General features: G+C 50.7%; 3 protein-coding genes across 3 annotated transcripts in view; 2 read left to right on the top strand and 1 right to left on the bottom strand.

The window, feature by feature from the left end:
• The window catches only part of ARVCF (ARVCF delta catenin family member), a 76,631-nt gene extending 55,004 nt beyond the window's left edge, over window positions 1–21,627 (top strand). Inside the window, exon 19 of the mRNA XM_059409091.1 lies at window positions 20,078–21,627. Coding sequence (XP_059265074.1) covers window positions 20,078–20,137 — 60 coding nt within the window. The 3' untranslated portion in view covers window positions 20,138–21,627. The remainder of the gene's footprint in view (window positions 1–20,077) is intronic.
• On the bottom strand, window positions 298–21,757 carry COMT (catechol-O-methyltransferase). The gene is made up of 5 exons (XM_059409102.1): window positions 21,672–21,757; window positions 5,950–6,238; window positions 4,858–5,051; window positions 4,437–4,568; window positions 298–1,119 (listed from the first exon to the last, which is right to left on the bottom strand). Exons 2-5 carry the CDS (start codon window positions 6,236–6,238, stop codon window positions 919–921), a joined length of 816 nt encoding a protein of 271 aa, XP_059265085.1. The 5' UTR covers window positions 21,672–21,757; the 3' UTR covers window positions 298–918.
• The window catches only part of TXNRD2 (thioredoxin reductase 2), a 49,687-nt gene continuing 48,004 nt past the window's right edge, over window positions 21,693–23,375 (top strand). Inside the window, exon 1 of the mRNA XM_059409101.1 lies at window positions 21,693–21,904. Coding sequence (XP_059265084.1) covers window positions 21,784–21,904 — 121 coding nt within the window. The 5' untranslated portion in view covers window positions 21,693–21,783. The remainder of the gene's footprint in view (window positions 21,905–23,375) is intronic.

The following is a 23,375-nucleotide window of genomic DNA, read 5'->3' as shown; positions in this document are numbered from 1 at the left end:
GCTCACACCCTGCACTGTGGCGGGGACCCCACGTCCACCATTCCCTAGTGCCTGCTTGGTCAGAGATGGACAGGCAGGCTGACCAACTGCTGTGTTCCAGTTTCCCAGGACAAGTCTCCAGATGGGGGCTCACCTCAGCCTGCTGACATCCCCCTGGGGATGCAGCGGGTAACCTCAGCCTGACCACATAAGCTGCCCCCCCAGCCCCATATCCCAGGCCAGCATTAGCATCCAGTGAAGGAGAGCACTACAGGAAAGAAGGAGCGGGGAAGCAGTTAAAAAGAAGCACTATGTTGATCTATGTAAATATTTAAAATTTTAATTCCTCTTTTAGCATCTTTTAAACATGATACCGGTATACAAGATTGTTAATAGCTGATTTTAGTAAAGAAGTTGCATTTCATTCTTAAAAATGAAGTCAAAGAATCCAGGAATCACAAGTGGGTGTGAGTTGTTAGGCACGGTGCCATTACTGAGGCATTGCTGCCACCTGGTGACAGCAAACCTCAAGAACAGACTACGAGTGCACAGTCCATTGGTTTCCAAATGTTCCTACTTCAAGGGTCTACTGCAAAGTTGATGCCTGAAGACCCATCCGCGTAAGAAACCCTATTGATTGAAATGCTGGTGGGAGTGACACTGTCACAGGCACCACCCGTCCTGATCTGGTACTCACAAACATACTTTACAGATTTATTGCAGTGAATGTGTATGGTGAGCTGGCTGCACTTGGGGCAGACCGGGAGTGACAGCCCAGAGTTGCCCTCTATAGAGGGGCCAGGGCCAGCAGGCTTGTGGCTCAGAAGCCTCAAGTGTCGTACATTTGACCCCAGAACCACAAAAGTGGCTTGGCAGGAGCACATCCCTGGTGCCTTTCATAAGCAGGCTTAGCAAGGGATCCAGGAGCAGGGTGGGTGGTCATGGCTGTGTTGGGGTGCCCGGACCAAGGTAGACAGCCTTCTCTAGGCCATCTATTGCCTTTGAGTACTCCAGGTATGAAGGGAAGTGTGTGCACTCAAAGTGTCTGTTCCCACGCACGTATGCCAGGAATTCTGGTGTTCCTGGGCAGATGACGTTGTCAGCCAGCAACACTGTCCCCTTCCGTAGCAGGCCACACTCCTGCAGGGGAAAGATGGTGGGAAGGGGTGAGGGTGATAGGGACCCAGCAAGCCAGTCCCAAACTGGGAGGGTAAGTGCTCTTGGCTAGAGGGTGGGTCCGTACACTGGCCTGTGCCTGGCCTGGAGTCAGCCCTGCTCCAGCTCCTGGGGCCACACTCCTCTCCCCACTGCCTTCCATCTCCTCCCTGGCAGCTGCGCACAAGTCCTGCCTCCAGAATATGGCTCTGGGAGGGAAACTCGCTCCCCATTAGGTCCTGTGTCCCTGCCCCTAGAACAGCATGTGGCAGCCACACAGTTGTTCAGGGATGCTAGCCAGAGGAATAAGTGGGAAGAGACAATAGAACCAGGATTCAGGCCACGGGCCCGACTCCAGGCCAGTGGGTCCTTCGGTCACCGGGTGCCAGGAACATGGGGCTTTTCCAGGTGAGCTGCCTAGTGCCCAGTGTATTGGCTACCGCTGTGCGCCATCGCTGGAGATCCCCAACAGCCCGACCAGGGTGACTCTGCAAGGATGGGGGCAGTGGCAGGGTAGACCTCACCACCCACAGGGGTTTGATCTGGACATTCCCAAAGTCTGGCAGGTGAGACACCCCTCTACCAGCATCTGGGCCTGGGAGCTCTGCAGAAAGAAGGACCAGCTGGACACGGCCAGGGAGGAGCGCTGGGGACAGGGCTTATAGGAAACAACAGAAAGAAAGCTTGGGAGGAAATGCTTGCCTGTGGGAGAGGGGAAGCCCAGGGCAGTTGGTCACCCCAGTTGCCTTGTCCTAGATTTAATTTTGGAAGTGCAGAGCTGCTTTTTCACATGATCATAAAAGTTAAAAGAAAAATAATAAGCAATCTGAGACATCAAAAGCAAAATCAGAGTGACCCCACAGGCATGTCTCAAATTGCCAATAGGACCACATGAAATGGAACATCTCTAAGTGGTTTAAAAACACGGGCTTTAACTCTGCACCTCTCCAGGGATGTGCCCTAGCACAGAGTCTTACAAGTGTCTCAGTGCTCCTGGAGGCCATGGTCACTTCCAGCCTGTGGGCTGTGTGGGGGAAGCCGAGGATCCTCCAGCGAGAGTGGGAAACAGAGCTGTGAGATCAGGGAGGCTAGGGACAAGCCATGAGCCAGAATGGAACAGAAAGTACCACTGTGAATCATGGAGCATTTCCTCATATAAAAAGAAAGCTCCCTAGCAGTCTTGCCTAGAAAGCTCTAGAATGGAGAGCTGTCCCAGAGGAGGCGGCTCTGGCCCAGGCCCCGGAAAGGTGGCTTAGGTCTCTAGCCAGAAGCGGACAAGGTGAGCAGGAGCTCAAGATGGGTCAGTCAGTGGCCTGAAAGTCATCAGACCCTAAAAACCAGTGAGTTGACCAGGAAAGAAGGAATGAAAGAAAGCAGCTCTGGGCACGTTTGTAGGGTGCTGGGCCCTACCCACCCTTGAGGAAGCTGGAGACAGCAGGAAGAAAAAGGCAGCACCTATCCTGCCTTTCCCTAGGCATCACATGCCTCCCAACAGAGGACACAGACCCTCTGGAGAACTCTGCCCAGAAGCCTACCCAGTCTGAGCAAACCTCGTGCCAACCCCTGCCTGTACTGGATAATGGTTTTAAACTGTGTCCACAGTTCCTTTTCCACTGGGAGTGCGCTGGGCTCAGTGACTCACTTCTAACAAAGGGAAGGAGGCAGAAGTGGCGGTGTATGCCTTCCGAGACCACAGCTCCACTGTTGCCCCTTCTGTTTCCACCCCCTGACCCCACATGGGGGTTGTGAGGACACCCGAGCAGCCCCGTGGAGAGCCCGTGAGATGCGGCACTGAGGACTCCTCAGAGAAGCCATCTGATTTCAATTTGCCATCTGCCCTTGCCGGCCTCCAAGACCAGCCAAGAGAGAGGGACAGCTGGGCTGCTGCAGAGCCGGGCTGACAGGGCAAAAGCCAAGGGCTGGCAGAGCCCAGCTGCAGGGCTAAAGAATGTGTATTTTAAAAAAGCACAGCCATTCCCAATTCGTGACTTCTTTTCTTTTGAGATAATTACCAGCTTTGAACAAGCAGCACTGAGAAAACTATCAGTTTCCTAGTGACTAAACGGCAATATTTGCTACTTTCCTATAAATGCAGGCCCCACAATGATCACATACACCAGAGCTGCTGAAATCCCTCCCTCCCTGTGCAGGCCCAGCTGGGTTGGCTGGCTGGCCTTTGCCCAGCCTGAGGCTGGGCCCTCCCCCAGCCAGCCATGCTCCACACATAGCTGCCTGGCTCCTGGCCCAAGGGTCCCCTTGCCATCACCCACACTGACCACTTGTCTCAGCAGGTGGCCAGTCCCCTGTCCCCCTCCACTCTCAGAGCTCGGCACCTCGGTGGACTTACCAGGTCTCTGTACCACCCTCTATGGCCATCCCTCCCCACCCTCCAGGCACCCAATGGAGACCTTTCCTGGTGACAAATCTGACCTTGTCCTCACCTGCTTAAAACCCCGCATGTTCCCCTCAGTGTGTGCGGTTCAAGGCCTCTACATGTGGCTCTGACTTACTGCCCTAGGTCAGCCCATCCCCATGATATCCTGTACGCTCCTAGACCCCAGGTCAGAGCAGGTTCCCTCCTGCCATGTCCAGGCTCCTGGGTTTCCACGTCGGGACTAGATCCACCGGACGCAAGGTCCTGGCCAACTGCTAGCCACAGCTCCGGTGGCCAGGCATCCCCCCATTCATAGTCCCACTGCACAAGGCAGAGTGGCCAGCCCATGGGGAACTGAGGTGGGTAAACACGGGACAAACGGAATCACTCCATGCTGACCGCCAGGAGGGGTAGGCCAGGGTGGGGCAAAACTTCCAAGCCCCCGGTGGAAGGCCAAGGAGCCAGTAAGTGTGACCTTGACCTCCCAGGTAGGGGAAGGTAGTAATCATCGATATAAGTTCTGTGCATCGGCTCACGAAGGGCCCACCCTGTGCCCCACGTGGGGACAGGGCAGTCTCTCTGGTCACCACTTGGGGCTAGCCAAACAGCAGCACTGAGGGCTGGGACAGGATGGGGTGTGAGGACAGGGACCGAGGGGTGGAGAGGAATGCACCATAAGGAGCCTCAGGGGCAAACAGCCAGGAGATGCCCCATTGGTGCTCACCCCTCCCTGTCACCCAGCCTAGGCTACCTAGCGGGCTTGGCCAACTCCTTCTGCCTAGAACCCCCCTCCTCCCATCTCCATGCCACCCTCTGGCCCTCCACACTCCCTGCCCAAATCACCTCTGCTGCTGGGGCCAGCCAGGGCTGCCCCTGCACCAGCAGCCAGCAATGAGGCCCATGTGGGTCAGGTAGCTGCACAACTCACCTCCAGGAGCCGCGTGTCCGGCAGGTACCGGTCCTTCCAGTGGTCGAGGAAGACCATGTCTAGTGTGTCCACGTCGTATTTCTTCTTCAGCTGGGGGATGACATCCTGGGATGCCCCGACCACAATGGTGACCTGGAACAGCACTCTGTCAGTATCTGTCCTCACAGACGGCTCTGCCTGGACACCAGCTTGAGGGTCATCACCAGTCTTCTTTGGGGTTCTGGGGAGACAAGTCCCCACTCTGCACCTTGGGAGTTTCCTCTGCGGGGTTTCTGGGAAACCTGGCTTGGGAGGCAGCACAAGGCCACGTGTGACAGGATGAAAGAACTACGCTGGGGTGACCCAGGCACTTCCCTTCCCCCTTGCACCCAGCCCCTGGCACCTGGGTGTCTGTACTCTACGCCCCGGGGCGGCCACAAACCCTGTCCTGCAGGCCCGCGAAGTCCAGCATCTGCTGGGTGATGGCAGCGTAGTCAGGGTTGAGCTCAATGGTGAGCAGGCGGGCCCCGGGCTCTAGCAGGCGGGCCATGCGCACGGCCGAGTAGCCGCAGTAGGCGCCCAGCTCCAGCAGCACTGATGGGCACTGCTCCTGCACCACTGCATCCAAGATCTGGCCTGTGGGGTAGAGGGAAGGGTGAGCACAGCGGGAGGAGATGACCCACTCCTGGTCCCAGACCTGCTCCTTCCAGACAGAGCATCGGCCCCTACCAATGATTGCTTCCCCACCCCCACTGTCACCACCCCCCTACCATCGCACTAAATGCACCCTCAGAGCTTCCAGAGTTCCTTGGGCCTCTGGGTCTCAGCACATGCTGGTCCCTTTGGCCTCTGGGTCTCAGCACAAGCTGGTCCCTCTCTTTTGCCTGGTTCCGGACCCCAGCTCATCCTAACCCAGAGCTGCCGTCTGCGGAAGCCCTCACGCCACCATGCCCACGGGCTGCATCCTGACCTCCTGGGCTGGACACTGTCAGAGTCTCCAAGGGGACTGGACAATGGCTATCCTATCTGTCCCCAGGGCCCAACTCCCAGGGGTGCAGCACAGCACAGGCCTGTGCCCCAGCCTGGAGTCCAAAGATCAGGAGGTGGAACTGGGGCCCCAGGGCCGAGCAGAGTCCAAGGAGCTCTGTACATGCCCTCATGCCCAGCAGGGCCAGCTAGGAGCCCACCGGCTGCCGTGCACCACCACCCAGCTCCATCAGAAGGCATGCCAGGGTCAGGCCTACCGACGAATGTGGGCTGACCTGCTCTGTGGCAAGGAAGGGTCCTGGGCAGTTTATTGAATGCTGTCCCTTCTCACGAGGACAGTGATGTGGCCGTCAGGGGTCTTTGCACAGCCTTTGCCCCTGGCCGGGGAGGAGCTGGATGAGCAGCTCCAGGGACATCCAGGGCTCCAGGCAATCCCCCACCCCAACGCCCAGAAACACAGCAACAACAGACCTCCCCTTTCCAGGGCCAGGCTGCCCCCTCCAGGTCCCCTTTCCCGTGCCTGCTACCTGCCGGCTAGACTACTCACCTTTCTTGTCACCCACGTTCATAGCCCACTCCTTTTGCGAGCAATAGGTATCGATGGCCTCTAGCACACTTTGCGGGTCCCCAGCCACTGCGTGTTGCAGCACATGACGCAGGATGCGCTGCTCCTTGGTGTCGCCCATGAAGAGGTTGTAGAGGGGCTGCAGGACCAACTCGTTCCAGCAGATAAGGAGTTTGCCCAAGCCCCAGCGTCGTCGTCGCAGGCAGAGAAGCACCAGCAGCACCAGGCCCAATGAGAAGGCTGCCAACAGCAGGGGTGGGGCCTCCGGCATCTGAGACAGGGCAGGGATAGGGTGGGGTGAGGAGGAGGGGAGAGAAGGGGGAGGAAAGAGAGCCGGGGCGTAGGGCAGTGGGTTTCTGTGCTTTGCAGCCTGCCAGGAAGCCCCGTAGCAGGCTTGGGGGCTCACAGCCCCTCGGCATTAGTGCAGACCTGCCCCTCCTGGCTTACCCACCCTCTCCTCAGTTTGGGGGTGCTGCTATTGTCCCCCATTGCTGATGGGGGCCTTCAAGAGCTTAGCCATGTGTCCCAGTGGCCCAGCTCATCTCAGTGCTGGGGGAAGGTAGACCTCTTGTCTGAGGCAGTCCCCTGGGGCTGCTCCCTCGGGTACACAGGGCAGGTGCTGGGTCTGGCCCTCCTTCCTGGGGACCTGCTAGTCACAGCCCTCCTTCCCCCATACTCTCCCAGACAGCCCTGATGGAGGTGGGCACAGGGCAGGCCCCATCTGCGTATAGCGTTCTTGGGTCCTCATACCGGAAGTCTGCGGCCCTTTAAGTGAATTTCCAGGTAAGAACACAGGCAGTCCCCAGGCCAGGCACAGGAGGCAGAGACCCACTAGCCACTCCCCCTGGGGACAGCCACCCTCGCTACATCTGTCCCCGGTGAAGGCCAGACCTGCCGCCTGCACCATAGGTAAAGGGGACCCGCCAGCTATAGCAGACAACCACGGGGACTACATCTGTCCCCGGTGAAGGCCAGACCTGCCGCCTGCACCATAGGTAAAGGGGACCCGCCAGCTATAGCAGACAACCATGGGGATGGCACCACGTCTGCCTGGCAAGCCCCTTTCAGGTAGCTAGGGATCCACCCAGACAGGGCCCCTAGAGACACCAGCAAGATTGAGCCCCTCAGCCCTGGGCTCTTGGCGGGCATGGAGCAGACTTCACAATATTCTGGGCAGATGGCCAGAGTTCAGGCCAGACACCTTATAAAATGGGAAAGGAAAAAATAAAGAAGAACATGGGAGGCTTCGGTTGGGGCCAATTGTCGCTCACAGGTGACTCACAAGGAAGGGCCATGGAACCCCAGCAGCCATGCAGCCATGCAGCCTAGAGGCTCTGTTTTGGAAAGGCACATCCAGGAGAGCAGGCAGGCTGAGGGCCTTGGTGGGAAGAGCGCTGGAGGAACGCTGAGGGCCCACCACGCGGGACCATGAGGAGATGGTGGGTGGTTTGGGGAACAGGGCAGTGGAGTGGGAAACTGAGGCTCTGCCCCAGGTGAATATGGACACTCAGATTCTGGTGCTTTAGGCATTGTGGTCTACGGACACGGAACACTTTATCAACGGGTCGGAGTGCAGTCATAAGGGGCCCCAACCCTCAGCCCACACTTGCTCTTCTGCTCCCAGGGGCCACCCTGACTTTCCGAGCCGCTCTCCCAGCCGCCTCCTGCCCTCCGTGCTGAAGGGTGGGTGTGTGCACTCCTTCTCTGAGCTCAGCAGCAAAGCAGAGAAAATTGGTGCAGGATTCTTTTGCCTTTAGATATCACTAATGGAAACCATAACCTGAAAATGACCTGGGTCCAGATATCTGGGCCTCTTCCTCTAGGCCAGCCTTGCCCCCTAGGGCAGCGCTTCACCCTTCCATCCTCAGCTGAAGGCCCCAAAGAGGTAGGGAGATGTCAGCCTGGGACCCCAGGGAAACAGACAATAGCAGAAGGCCTGAAGTCCTGAGCGGATGTGGCAGGTCTCAGCACCAGAGGCAGTGTCCCTGTGCAGGGTGTGCGCCTTGGCCCCACTGTGCCAGAAAGAGTACACCTCAGGAGTCTTGTCTGCCATAGCTCTGGGGCCCACCCTGGCTGGGCAAGGGCCCACTGAGAGGCAGCATGCACCGTGACCCAGGGGGCTGGTGAGGGGAAAACACGGAGTGAGGCAGGGGAGGATGCAGTGGATAAGGGTAGAGTATCTTTCAGTGGACAGCCAACAGGAAACAGTGAGGGGAGGCCCCTGCAGCCTGAAGGAGCTAGAACTTTCTACTGCTCAGGATTTCCTAACCACACATCTGTGTTGCTTTATTTGTCATTACCATTATTACTCATAGCACTGTTTGGGTGATGCTACAATGCACCACTGTTTTATTCTCTGCATTTAAAAAAAATATGCAGTAAATGTTGAAAATAATCAAAATATCAAAAATGAGAAGTAATATTTTACTTAGGTATCCCATTACTTGAAGGACTCTAGAGTCATAAACTATAAATTTCAATCTCTGTAATACTTGCCTTGTGTTAAAAACCTGGCTTATAAATCGCTAATCTCTAGGTCTGTCTGTTTATAACTGCACAGCACTGTGTGCCTCGGGGCTTACAAGAGGGCACAGGGAGGGCTGCAACCTGGGGGAAGGCTCTGCTTTGGCTCTGAGTCCTGGTTACCTAACAGATATGCGAACAGAAAGGGCAATGCTGGGACTTTAAACCACTCTGGGGGGAGGGGGAATCATCGGGAGGATAAAGGAAACTCAACGCAGGGCCAGGAGGCCAGAGCACGGAAGCCAAGCAGCACTCTCAGATCCTGTCTGTTCTGTATAGGTTCAAAACAAGCCATAAGGGAAAGTTTTTAAGTGGCTCGCCGAGCACCGTCTCAAACATGGCTTCTTGACCACATCGAGGGCTGGAGGCAAAGCTTCGGTGCAGGATCCTGGGTCTCCTATCTCTCGTGGCTGTTGACCTCAGGGTAGCAGTGCAGGGAGAAGCTGCGCACGGACTTCAGGGTTTGGACGAAGAGGCTAGGCCTTTATAAGGCTTCCACAGATGATACATTTAGTATCATGAGAGCATGAAAGAAATAAAGGGAGACACAAATTAATGGAAAGACATCCCATGTTCATGGACTGGAAGATTTGATATTGTTAAGATGTCAATATGAAAGTCATCTACAGATACAGTGCAATTCCTATCAAAACTGCAATGTCATCTTTTGTAGGAGTAGAAAAGTCCTCCAAAAGGTCATTTCAAATTCAAAGAGCCACAATACTTGGAGAGAGAACAAAGTCGAAGGACTCCTACTTCCTGATTTCAAAACTACCACAAAGCTACAGTAAATAAAACAGTGTGGTACTAGCCTAAGGTAAACATATAAACCAACAGAACAGAACAGAACGAAGAGGCCAGAAATAAACCCCCATGTCTATGATCAAATGATTTTTTTAACAAGAGTGCCAGAACCACTCAAGAGGAAAGAATAGTTTCTCTAATAAATGGCTTGGGGACGGGGCACCTGAGTGGCTCAGTGGGTAAAGCCGCTGCCTTCGGCTCAGGTCATGATCTCAGGGTCCTGGGATCGAGTCCCGCATCGGGCTCTCTGCTCAGCAGGGAGCCTGCTTCCTTCTCTTTCTCTCTCTGCCTGCCTCTCTGCCTACTTGTGGTCTCTCTCTGTCAAATAAATAAATAAAAAATCTTTAAAAAAAAATGGCTTGGGGACAAATTTCCACATGCAAAAAAAATTAAGTTGGACTCTCACACACCACATACAAAAAGGAACTAAAAATGGATCAAAGCCTTGATTTTCAGAGCTAAAACTATTAAAACTCTTAGAAGAAAACATAGTAAATCTTCATGACCTTGAATTTGGCAATGGATTCTTACACATGACACCAAAAGCACAGGCAACAAAAGAAAAATAAATTGAATTTCATTAAAATTAAAATCATCAAAGGACATTATCAAAAGAACGAAAGGAAAACCCACAGAATGGGAGAAGATATTTGCAAATCATACATCTGATAAGGGTTTAATATCTTAAATATATAGGGGCACCTGGATGGCTCAGTCAGTTAAGCATCTGACTCTTGGTTTCCACTTAGGTCATGATCTCAGGGTCGTGGGATAGAGCCCCATGTGGGGCTCTATGCTCAGAGGGCAGTCTGTTTGGAATTTTCTCTCTCTCTGCCCCTCCCCCTGCTTGTGCCACATGGTCTCTCTCTCTCTCTCTCAAAAAAAGGGGGTGGTCTTGATTATATATAGAATTCCTATTTTGCAACAACAAAAAGACAAACAACCCAATGAGAAAATGGGCAAAGGACATTTCTCCAAAGATCTACAAATGACCAATAATACGCATGTGGAAAGATGCCCAACATCATTAGTCATTATGGAAATGCAAACTGAAACCACCCGATATACCACTTTACACCCATTAAGGTGGCTCATTTCCCAAAAATATTGGTAAATGTTAAATAGCAAATGTTGACGATAATGTGGGAAAACCGGAACCCTTGTGGGCTGCTGACAGCAGTGAGAAACGGTGCAGCTGCTGTGGAAAGCAGTTTGGTGGTTTCTCAAAAAGTTAAATATAGAACTAACCTATGACCAGCAATTCCACTCCTGGGTGCACACTCCAAAGAATTGGAAGCAGGGATTTGAACCGAAACCAGTGCCCCGATGTTCCCCGTGGCATTATTCTTAACAGTCAAACGGGGCAAAAAGCCTGTCTATCCACAGAAGAAGGGGCGTGTTGCGTCCCCAGGATGAATCGCACTTCGTCACTAACATGAATGAAACACTGATTCATGCTACCACTTAGATGAACCGTGGAAGATGTTATGGTATGTAAAAAAAATATAGATATAGATAGATACTATATGATAAAAATATATATATAATATAAATATATAAATAAATATAAATATATAGTATATGATAAAAATATAGATATAGATACATATAGTTCAATTCTTTGAACTTTGTAGGGCAGGCAAATCCACAGAGAACGAAAGTAGAACAGAAGTTGCTGGAGGCAGGTGGAGGGGACAGGGAATTACTCCTGAATGGGTATGGTGTTTGTTTGGGGGATGATGAGAAAGTTCTGGAAATAGTCACAATGGTTACACGACGCTGTATTTAATACCACTGAATTGTACGCCTGTAACACTGAAATGTCTAAAATGGCAAATTTTAGCTTAAGTATTTTTTTTAAGATTTTATTTTTAAGTAATCTCTATACCCCATGTGGGGTTTGAACTTACAAACCCCAAGATGAAGAGTTGCCTGCTCCATCGACTGAGCCAGCCAGGCGCCCCATAACTTAAGTGTGTTTTACTGTAGGAAAAAGAACACTGGGAAACAAACAAACAAAATGGACAACCCTGTTTCTGGCCCTTCCTGTTCTAAAAATGGAAAAGGGACATGCCATTCCCCATAAGGAAGCAGGATCCAGAAAATCAAGTGCTGCTCCTATCTCCCTGGGGGATCCAGGGCACTCAGGCATCTCTTGCTCTAACCCTGCTGATTGGCCCTAGGGGGGCAGCTGGAGGACGGGTACAGCTTGGACACCTGCCTCCACATTCATGGTCCTTCTTGGAGGCAGGGGAAGGGGCCTTCCTGTCTCAGCAGAGTCTGCCCGCCCCGTCTGCTTCCTTCCAACAGGCCTACAGTGTACAGCCAGCATCCACCTCAGCCAGCATCCACCTCTCCACAGACCTCTCTCCCCACACAGCAAAAATAACACCCAGCCCCAAACCCTCCTTATCATAAGCTGGTCCTTCAGTATTCCCCCAGCAACTATGAAACTGTAGCTTCCATCAACTCTGATTACCGTTTATCATCCTCCAGACCCAAAGGGGGCAAGCAAGATGCTTGGCAGCTGGGCCAAGACCCCCAGCCACCCTTGAACCAAGGTTAAGGATAGGCGGATGGGCCCTTAACACCCAGAGCCATTGGTCCCAGGACCTTCAGTTTCATGATCCTTTGTGACCAAAGTGCTTCCCCACATACAGCCTGACACACAGCACAATTTCACTGAGACCTGCACCCCCAGTGTGTGCGTGTGGGGGTGTGGGGGCTCCACTCCCCGCTAAGTCTGCCCCTCCCTTGTCCACTCCGCTCTTAAACTCCAGCCCTGCAGGATGGCCAGCTCGGGGGTGCTTCTGTCTGTCTCTGCATCGTAGCCAGATGGCCTACCATTTTGTCAGCTGGTCAGTGATCTTTTTACGCATGTAATGTATCCTAGATGACACTCTTTTTTTCTCTAAAGGAAATGCAAATGTTTTTCATAAATACCTTGCAAGCAACCGTCGGTGGATAAATTACCGAGACTCTTAGAGTTCTATAAAATGATGAATCAATGGTATGACATCGTTCCTAGGCTCATTTAAAAAAACCCGCGAAAGTGCACTAGAACTTTTGGTCCCTTTGTGAGGCTCTGAATCTGCTGTTAGGCCCACACTGCCATCACCTCCTTCTGAAGAGCAGGTCTCTCTGCCCACGCTCGTTCTGGACACTAGGGAGGGCCAGGATGCTTGTGCTTGTATCTGAGGCTGCAGGAGCAACAGAAGAAAAGCCCAGGCCAGAAGGAACTCAGGCCCCTCCCTGACCCAGAGCTACAGCGCCAAGCAGCCCAGCTCCCCCAGTCACATCTGACACTGTCTCAGCCCCTGCTTCTTGGAGGACCCCCACCCTAGGCCCAGCCCCTCTTCTGGTCAATAGACTCATGCACTAGAAACAGGGCCAGCTGTCTTGGCTCTAAATGGGGGCCAGGCCTCAGAGTGCACAGAACATTCTGGGGGCAAAAACAGGCAGGCTGGCCAGGATCCTTGTGGGGAGAACAGAAAAGATGGGGGTGGAGTGGGCCAGAAGATGCCTGCCAGGGTGGGATGGTTGGCTACCTGCCCCACTGGCCAGCCGTCTAGGACAAAGCCCAAGATACCGCGCTGCCTGGGTACTGCGAGAGTTCTGGCAGTGCACGGGCAGTTTCAGCAAAACCTGAGCAGCTGCCTGCTTCCAGCCCTGCCCCTGTGTACACTGAATGCGGACTCCCCATCTTACTCCTCGCACGCTGGATGGCTGCCTTTTGTTCCGTCTCCGGTCTGCCGCTCATTTAGGGCATCTGGTGGTGGTTCTGACTCCCGATCCAGTGCTCCTGACAAACATCCACTATGGCAGTGACGGCAGGTCTCAGTTTCATGATTCTGAATATACTCTCAGAGGCTGGGCGAGAGGCCAGGCTTCTAAACAGCAGCTCTGGGGCTGGAAGTACTTCCTGGCTGCTGGGGAGGCCTCTTTGTCTCTCTGGTTGATCCAGCTCTTCCCACAAGGAGCTTCTCCGTTGACTGAAACCCCCTTCTCACACCCCTGCTGACAGTGTGTCACCATGGTGCTAATTCGGTCCGCTTCCTTTCTGATCAGCATAACTTCGCTAAGGATAATTTGGAACCTCAGTGGCATTCATGGGAAACTGCAGATCTCCCCAGAGTGGCTCCTGAGACCTCTCCCTTTCATCCCCTCTACTCCTTCTTCCTCCTGTTCTGCCTTTTGTTCTCTCTCCAGCTCCCTTGCATCCTCTGATCTGACCCCTGGAAGCCCCTACCTCCTCCTTCCTGTCCCGCCTGCCAGACCTTCCCCTCACTTCCAGCCCTTTAGCTCCCATAATCACTGCCACAAAGAACCCCCTGTCCATTGGGAGCTCTCAAAGAACTCAGGAACCCCCAAAAGTACCCACCTGAGGTTGAAAAAGAAAACAAAAAAGCTAACTAGAAACAGACATTTAGTCCATGGCCTCCATAAGATTATATATCAGGGCAAAAAGATCTTAAAGGCCTCCTCCGTGAAGACTGGTGAAAAGCTTTAGCCCTCACGTTGAACAGGTAACTAACCGGTTCTGTCTGCTAGAAACACAATCCAGATAAAAATATCAAATGAAACAAAGACAAGGTCCAATTCTTACGTAAACTAGTGAGTTTTATAGAATCGTATTTATGCCTGATGCATGGCTCAAAGTTTTATTTATTTTTTTAAAGATTTTATGTATTTACTTATTTGAGAGAGAGAGAGCATGAAGAGGAGAAAGGTCAGAGGGAGAAGCAGATTCCCAGCAGAGCCGGGAGCCCGATGTGGGACTCGATACCGGGACTCCGGGATCATGACCTGAGCCGAAGGCAGTCGCTTAACCAAGTGAACCACCCAGGCGCCCATAGCTAAAAGTTTTAAATGAAAAACATAAGATCTCCATTTACATCAGTTTGTATGTTTATTTATGTATGATGCATGGGTGTGTGTGTGTGTGTGTGTCTGTATAGCATTTCTCTACCTCCAGATGGTATCACCAAATTCATTTATAAGATCCCTTAAAGGGGCACCTGGGTGACTCAGTGGGTTGGAGCCTCTGCCTTCCGCTCGGGTCATGGTCCCGGGGTCCTGGGATCGAGCCCCGCGTCAGGTTCTTGGCTCCGCAGGGAGCCTGCTTCCTCCTTTCTGCCTGCCTCTCTGCCTACTTGTGATCTCTGTCTGTCAAATTAATAAATAAAAAATCTTAAAAAAAAAAAATCCCTTGAAGTAGTTCTAGCTTTATCTAATTGGCTTAAAGAAAAATAAGCACTTAAATAAATTAAATCTTCCCCAAACTCCCAGAAATAGAAGAATCAACTCAACTGTTTTTCAGGTTTACATAATTTGGGTAATCTCTGGTAAATAAGACTAACTTAATATTATTGATTTAATGAAACAGGTATATCTTCAGTGTTATCGACATTAAATGTAATATAAACATACATTTTTATTCTACTTTGGCTTCTTAGTCAAATAAGCTAATATTTTATCTATTCAATGTTTAAGATTGCACATATGATAAATCTGATTTTCATCAAACTGAGTTCCTATTCTTTTCTTTTTTTTTTTTTTTTTTTAAGATTTTATTTATTTATTTGACAGAGAGAAATCACAAGTAGATGGAGAGACAGGCAGAGAGAGAGAGGAGGAAGCAGGCTCCCTGCCGAGCAGAGAGCCCGATGCGGGACCCGATCCCAGGACCCTGAGATCATGACCTGAGCCGAAGGCAGCGGCTTAAACCACTGAGCCACCCAGGCGCCCCACTTTTCTTTTTTTTAAAAAAGATTTATTTATTTATTTATTTGACAGAGAGAAATCACAAGGAGGCAGAGAGGCAGGCAGAGAGAGAGGAGGAAGCAGGCTCCCTGCTGAGCAGAGAGAACAATGCGGGGCTCTGGGATCGTGACCAGAGCTAAAGGCAGAGGCTTTAACCACTGAGCCACCCAGGCATCCCTGAGTTCCTATTCTTTACTTAAAGATTTATTTACTTATTTGAGAGAGAGAGTGAGCACAAGGGTGAGGAGAGGCAGAGAGAGAGAGAGAGGGAAAGAACCTCAAGCAGACTCCCCATGGTGCCAGGAGCCCAATGCAGGGCCGATTCCATGACTCTGAGATTATGACCTGAGCTGAAATCAAGAGCGGGTCACCCAGCCAAGCCACTGAAGCACACCCCTCAACAATCTTCGTGTTTTATAATATATCTGCCTCGGAGTGCCTGGCTGGCTCAGTCAGTAGAGCATGTGACTCTTGATCTTAGGGTCGTGAGTTCGAGCCCCATGTTGAGGGTAGAGATTACTTAAAATATATTTGTATATACATATCTGCTTCTAAAAACTGTCTCCAAAGACACTTCTGGTAACTTGGTACCTTAGAGTTATGCCAAGTTAAGTCAAATAACAGATATTCATTGAATATGTAAATGATTTCTACATAAGATAAAGTGCTGAAACAGTCATTATTAATTATAGTTTAAGTTTTAGGGCGCCTGGGTGACTCAGTTGCTTAAGTATCTGCCTTCGGCTCAGGTTGTGATCCTGAGGTCCTGGGACCGAGCACCCCGCTCCCAGAGCACCTCGCCCCCAATAGGGCAGGGAGCTTGCTTCTCCCTCTTCTCTGCCCCTCCCCCTGCATGTGCTGTCTCTTGCTCTCTATCTCAAATAAATACATAAAATCTTTAAAAAATGTATTTGTGCAATGCCTGAGTGGCTCAGTCCTTAAGTGTCTGCCTTAGGCTCAGGTCATGATCCCAGGGTTCTGTGTCTAGCTCCCTGCCTGGCGGGAAGCCTGCTTCTCCCTCTCCCACTCCCCCCACTTGTGTTCCCTCCCTGGCTGTCTCTCTCTCTGTCAAATAAATAAAATCTTTTAAAAAAATGTATTTGTACTATTCAGAGTATATACCTCTATAGATTATAACTTGGCATATTCATAAAACTTGCTGATCTGTTACAGAATGCTGGTGTATGACTGATGATTCATAATCATTTATCCTAGTTTTCTCTATAAAATAAAGGTTGCAAATGGCTAAAATTTATAATCAGTATATGAAAATAAAACTACTACAAACAATAAGAGTGAAGGGAGACAACTTTGTATACAAAGAATTTGAGGAAAATACCATGTGTTTCACATGAAAAGTATGCAAAGAATGTAGGATTTGTTTTTGGTAAGGAAAGGAGGAAAGCAATTTTATTCTAGAGTTACATTTTCAAAAAAGGGAAGGTATAGAACAAGAATCTGAATGGATATAGGAAGTTGTAGGTCAAAGCTGGCTAAGATTAAATGGGTTTGTATACAAAGTTTTTGAAATGACCTTTACCATCAGTAAAATACTAATGTAAAACTAGAATTTGGTTTTCTCTCTGCTCAAGCAACACAATTTCTTGGATTAGTGGTCTGCTTATAACAAGAGATCATGAAAGGTTTTTCTTTACCTTTTGGGTAATCTTTACCAACCTTTTCCTTTTGTGGAAACAAAGATTCTCTCCTATCAAAATAATTTCCTGTGTTTCATGTTGTTATTACTGTGTTCTTGATTACATAAGAGAATCTAGTCTTCTCAGTGCCAAAAAATCCAACTTTGTTTTTTTAAACAATCATGTTATCACTTATATTTATTTATGAATTCTTTTATTGTCGTTTAGGTTATGTAAATAACCAAAAAATTGTTTCACAGTCAACTGGGATCCTATTTAGCCAAGCATTCACACCTTTAGATATTTTTGACAACTCTGTCTTCCCCAAAACAAATCCTAAATGAAATTCTTTTCTTTTCTTTCTTTCTTTTTTTTTAAGATTTTATTTATTTGACAGAGATCACAAGCAGGCAGAGAGGCAGGCGGAGAGAGAGAGGGGGAAGCAGGCTCCCCACTGAGCAGAGAGCCCGATGTGGGGCTTGATCCCAGGACCCTGGGATCATGACCTGAGCTGAAGGCAGAGGCTTAACCCACTGAGCCATCCAGGAGCTCCATGAATTTATTTTCTTGACTTCAAACTGGCTTTGGGATTTCCCAGAGGGCCTCTAGAAGATCTCAAAGGGTTTGTTCTTTTACCTTATAAAAGAGAAGAGTTAAACTAAGTAGTTTTAATATTTTATTTATTTATTTTTTAATATTTTTAAAAATTTATTTGAGAGGGAGAGCTCAAGCAGGGGAGTGGCAGAGGGAGAGAGAGAAACAGGCTCCCTGTAAAGTAGGGAGCCTAATGCAGGGCTTGATCCCAGGACCCCAGGATCATTACCCGAGCTGAAGACAGACACTTAAACCAACTAAGCCACTCAGGCGCCCCTAAAACTAAGTAGTTTTACTAACACGTTGGATTTAATGAAAGTCATTGTCAAATTAAGACATGCTGCTTAACCTTCCAAGAGTTTTGTGAGTAGATGTTATTTGATATAAGGATGTCATAATTTACATAAAGTTCCTATACATTTGTGAGAGCCCTCAGTGACTATGAAATATTCTGGTACAATGTTATCATCACCATTCCAGTTAATACTTTAAATGGCATGTATGCTACAGAAACAACCAACTTTCTTTGTCAGTTGTGTTGTTTTTAAAAGGGACTCCCAGCAAATTTTTAACCCCAGGTCATTTTAAGTCTTTGTCACCCACAGATAGTTTCTGTTTGGAGAAATTCTTCTCCAAAAGCATCTGCAATCAGCTATAGGCCAGAGTGCTTCATCTTCAACAGAAAGAGACTGTCTCCGAGACCCATGGAAAGGACTATGACAGGTCCCTGGGACAGACTTCTGGTGGCCTTGCCTCTGAGATCATCCCATGGGACTGAGTAAGGAGCTCCAGAACTCTAGTGCAGAAACCAGTGGGCTTGTGAAACTAGGCAAGAATCAACTAAATGGAACTGGATGAACTGATAAAAGATGATTTTAAGTTTATATGGCTTTCATCTGGAATATTCTTGGCTCGTTAGTGTTCTATTTTCCGGGTATAAAAAAACAAAACAAAACAAAACAAAAAACACCTTTTCTTTTTTCTATTAAGCTATCTCTGAATCATCCCACTCTAGCAAGTTATATTTTCGTAAACAAAATTGAAGCATTTATCTTCTTCTCCCTGCTTGATTCCTCCAAAAATTGGAATCTATTGTTGAGTATTCTTATTTTCATGGCAATATAGTTATCTGCATAGGTTCAATAAAAATCTGTCCTCTTTGCAATAGGACATAATTTTTTTTTAAAGATTTTATTATTTATTTGACAGAGAGAGATCACAAGTAGGCAGAGAGGCAGGCAGAGAGAGAGAGAGAGGAGGAAGCAGGCCCCCCACTGAGCAGAGAGCCCGATGCGGGACTCGATCCCAGGACCCCGAGATCACGACCCGAGCTGAAGGCAGCGGCTCAACCCACTGAGCCACAACCAGGGAACATCATGTTTGAAAATGATGCATGGTATCAGATGACCAGAAGGTTTTGAGGAGCTGCAGTCAACTTTATAAGGAGCAACACTCACAAAGCCCTCTGGAAAAAACCAGCCTGGTATTTGGCTTAGAAATTCCCAGCCTTACAAGTGAGTAAGGAAGGTCACTTCCTGGCAGACCCAGGAACCCTAAGATATTTGGGGGAGCTTGAGAAGAGAGGAAATCACCCAAATCTATAGGTGAAGTCTAATGGCAAGTTCTTGCTTTGGCTTCCTAGCCTTGACAGGCTTTTAAAATTCCAATCTGAGATTCCCCATGAAAAGTTCCACAAAGCAAACTTAACAAGGCCTATGAGGTCAATTGCCTTTTTTGTTGTACTTATGTAAAAAATCAGGCCACATTTAATGAGACCAGAATTATTTTGTAAAACAAGAATAACCTCCCTTTGACTATATTAAAAAAAAAAAAAAGAATTACTTATTTATTTGAGAGAGAGTGTGTGTGCGGGAGCACCCGAGTCGTGTTGGAGACAGAGGAAGTTGGGGGAGAGAGAGAAGCAGACTCCCCACTAGGTATGGAGCCCAATCAACCCGGAGATCACAACGTGGGACAAAATCAAGAGTCAGACACTTAACTGAACCACCCAGGCACCCCTTCCTTTGATTATCTTTGATCAAAAAGGGAGATGGCTCTAAGGGAAATGTTATGTCTCAATGGGGAAAAATAATACACCCTTGTGGGCTATCAGATTTTAATCCTATTTATTGTGTTTGAGGGGACTGGGACTGCCATCCTCCCATATTACACATTTTACGGGCCCTCACCAAACCCTCAGGTCCTCTAGTTTCCTTCAGTATCTGGCTACAACTCTCCAAGTCGATGTTTCCAACTTTTCCTCCTTCCCTCCTGACTTGGCATCACTGAGAACTAAAACCTGACTACCCAGACCCTTCCTGGGACACTGGTTATCTTGCTGTCACCCTTTTTCCTCCAGGATCTGAAAAGCCCCTCATGCTGAAGCATGCAGACAGCTTGACATGCCCCTCAAAGAGCTCATCACCGCAACAAATGGTGTGTGCCTGCCTTCGTTCCTAGAGCTGCGGCTGCATGGGCCCCTCCCAGTCCATGGGAACTCCCACATCTCCCATGTTCTGCTCTGTCCATAACCTTGACTGTGACATTGATATCTATACTGTCACCACAAATACTCAAACTACAAACTGGGAAATTCACTGAATTTGTCCTCACTCCATAATCTACACTTGATCTTAGCCAAAAGGCCGAGAAGCGATCTTACTCCATAATCTAGAAATGTTTACACATCAATGTCTAAACTTGTCCCAACTGGCCACCTGTAGGGCTCAAAAACCAGGTTTACATTCAGCTCCGACCATTCATCTTTGCTTTTCTTTCTGTTTCCACAGAAATGTCCCTCATTCAAGCCTGATCACTGGAATCATCCTGCAAATATCCTCTACTACTAAGCCCCAACAGTTGGCTCCACAAAAGGTGATCAAATGGAAAACAGGTTTCTGTTAGTCAGCAGACAGAACATCTCTTCTTTCCTTCAACAGAGGGGGACCTGCCGCAGACTCTCTCCTTGACCGAACTCTATCCAAGCTCCTCTGAGCCTTCAGAACTCTCAATTAGGTCTCAACCTTGGCCTATGAAGACTTCAACAAACACTAAATAGTGTCTAACAGCTCAAGGCTGCATCCTTGGGATGACCTTGGTCTCCTTAAGGTGTGTGACAGAGAACTCAAGGGTTCCAAAAGAAAGGACTTTCAGCCAACACCTGAGGATAGGGCTCCATCTCCCAACTTCAGGCAAAGCAGAGAAGCCTAACTTCCATAAGCAACACTTAGCATATCCAAAAGGGAGTCACAATGACAAACTGCTTTTTTCCCACTTTAGTATTTTCTCATTTTCCTGACTCAATCATTCCCATCCCCCACACACTTACTCTTCCTTTAAAAGTGCCTCTGAACAAATCCAAATGGAGCTCAGTTCTTTCCCCTACTATCCTTGGCTACTGAATAAAATCTGTCCTTACTGTGGTAACTACCATCCAGCTGTGTTCATCTATGGCAACCCTCTCCCCACGAGGCCTGGCACTACTCTCCAAGGAGGGCTTGTGGGAGTTGGGAGGCAGCAGGCAGTCTGGAAAGTTAGCCCCAGGCAATAGGTCAAGAAAATTCCCTGACTCTTATAATCTGAAAGGCTGTTTGTTATGTCAGGTCCGTTCTGGGGGTAACTTCCTCTTTCTCAATCTTTCTCACTTGAAGTTGAGGCCACACCAGCTGGACCCAGTCCTGTGGGGCGCTGGGCTCTGGTCGCTTCCTTTCTGGGGTGGCAGCCATTCCTCTGAAAGGAGAAGCCTGAAGGTTCCACAAGTTTCCCCCTGGAAAGATCACTGAGCTCCTCAGGGCCTGGATGCCCACAATTCTCCCAAACCCGAGGGTATGACCCCTGCTCAAAGACCAAGTGTGACCCTTCCTTGGTGAGTCAGGCTCTGACCCCGAAAGCCCATGGAGTCAAAGCCCTCCCCAGGAGACAGCCCCCACCTTAGTGTATGGATCCCCACAGGAGGCTGGATCCCCTATCTTTGTCTGGAACCCCATCCCCAAGTCGGATCTTCACACTCCAATACAGATCTTCCACTCCTTCAACCCAGTCTGGTATCCCAGCCCCTTCTTTTCTGTCCAGAGACTCCCACGCAAGGTCGGATCCTTTCACATGGTTTCTAATTTGCCACCCCGCTTCCGGAGCTCCTAGGACAGATTCCCAGGTCCCCCACCCTGGATCAGATCCGCCCCAGGTCGGGAGACCCGCACTCCGGATCAGATCCACCGCAGGTCCCGAGACCCGCACCCCGGATCAGATCCGCCGCAGGTCCCGAGATCCGCACCCCGGATCAGATCCGCCGCAGGTCCCGAGATCCGCACCCCTGATCACATCCGCCCCGGGTCCGGAGACCCCACCCTAGGCCGGGTCGCCGCGGTCCGCCGGCGCTCTCACCTTGCCCTCGGCGGCGGCGTCCTTCGTCTGCAGGACCCGCCCCGAGCCGGCGCGCAGGCAGTGCGGCGGACAGCCCCGAGCGCCTAGGAGGCCCCGCGCGGCGACAGCTGCGATGGCGGCTGCGCTGCGGGGAGCCGGCGGGCGCTTCCGGTGGCGGATTCGGGCTGCTGCTGCTGCTGCTGCGGCGGCGGCGGCGGTGGGCGGGGTGCGGGGCGCGACACGGAGGGCAGCAGGTAGGGCGGGGCGGGGAGGGGGCTTTCTGCACGGACTGGGCAGGGGGTACCCGCCAGAGGTTGTCCACGTGGGGGTGTCCCCGCGAGCAGCAGTTGGCTGGGACAGCAGTCTGCCGGCTTCCACCCACCCCAACCCCCTTTCCAGCTGGGGAAACAGTGGGGGACCCCGCCGGAGGTTCTGCTGGGTAAAATGTTCTGTGCTCGCTTCCCCACCCCTCAGCCCAATATTAACTATAGTCCTGATGATGGTGGGGGCGGCTCCCCTCCTGAGGTAACCAGAGGCCATCACCCGCAGACCTCACTAGTCAGACCTGGCCGCCTCCGTTCCGGAGACCCTAGTGGCCACACCCAGCAGGTGCACAGTCGGCGCACTGCATGGAGTCTTTGAGGGGACGGGGACGCTTGCAAACTGATGGGCAGCAAGCACCGGCTGTCTGCAGAGCTTTGTGGGTGTCCTGGGGTGGGGGACAGTACCTGGCTTGTCCTCCTGGAGCCATCAAGGATCATCAATCAAACCAGGGTCATTTATCAGAGCACCAGGCTCAGGAGGCGGTGCCACGCTCCAGAGCAGGGACTGACTGGGTGCGGGGTCAGCTGCCTAGCCAAGCAGATGGGCTCAGAGCGAGCACAGAACTCCCCAGTGCCAGTCACAGGGCCACCACTTGCCATGGTGACATGGCCAGCCCCACATGTAGTGATGTGCTCCCCACCACATGCCTGCTTGGTAACTGGCCCCCAGACCTTGCCCCTGGATGACTCCCCGTGGGGCACGAGTGTTGAGGGGCCTGAGCAAAGAAGGGATGAGGCCTCCTTCACCAAGATGGTGGCTGTGAGAGGGAGAGTGGCAGGGCGCATGGCCAGCTGTGGAATGGTGCTGACAGTGGATATGGGAAGGCAAAGCTGTGTGCTGCTGTGGCCTTGGGGAGCTTTGGGTCTGTGGAGTCCTAGGAAAAGGGGAGATAATGTTGCCCTTAGGATGGCTTTGCTGGCCCTTGGGACCTTGGCCAAGGTCCCCAGTCTTTGAAAGCATCCTTGGTGCGTGGGTCAGGATAGCAGCTATGCGGTGGGGCCCTCACCCCATTGGATGCAAGTAATGATGCTGCTGCTGCCGTTACAAGTCCAAGGCCTTTCAGGCCACTGTAACCATGGCCTTGTGGCAGAGCACGATGGCCGTGGGGTCAAGCTTTTTTGTTTCCAGCCGGCCAGCCCCAGAGATTCTATACCCATGGCCCTTGGGCAGCAAGGGGAAGGAAGCCCCAAGGCTAGAGCTTACTTAGCTGCAGTGGTCGGGGCCGACAGGGCCTGGGCACAGTGCCAGCCCCCAACAAGCATACACAAGGTCTGATTCTGAGCGCAGCTTTCCATCTGAGAGCAGGGAGGCACATATGCCATCCCAGGATTGGGGGTGTGGCCCATGCCACTCCAGAACAGGAACCAGAATGACACTATCACTGGTGTCACCTGTCCCCTA

This window comes from Mustela nigripes, chromosome 8 (genome assembly GCF_022355385.1).
Source record: "Mustela nigripes isolate SB6536 chromosome 8, MUSNIG.SB6536, whole genome shotgun sequence".
Classification (NCBI taxonomy): domain Eukaryota; kingdom Metazoa; phylum Chordata; class Mammalia; order Carnivora; family Mustelidae; genus Mustela; species Mustela nigripes.
This window is presented reverse-complemented; position numbering and strand designations above follow the sequence as displayed.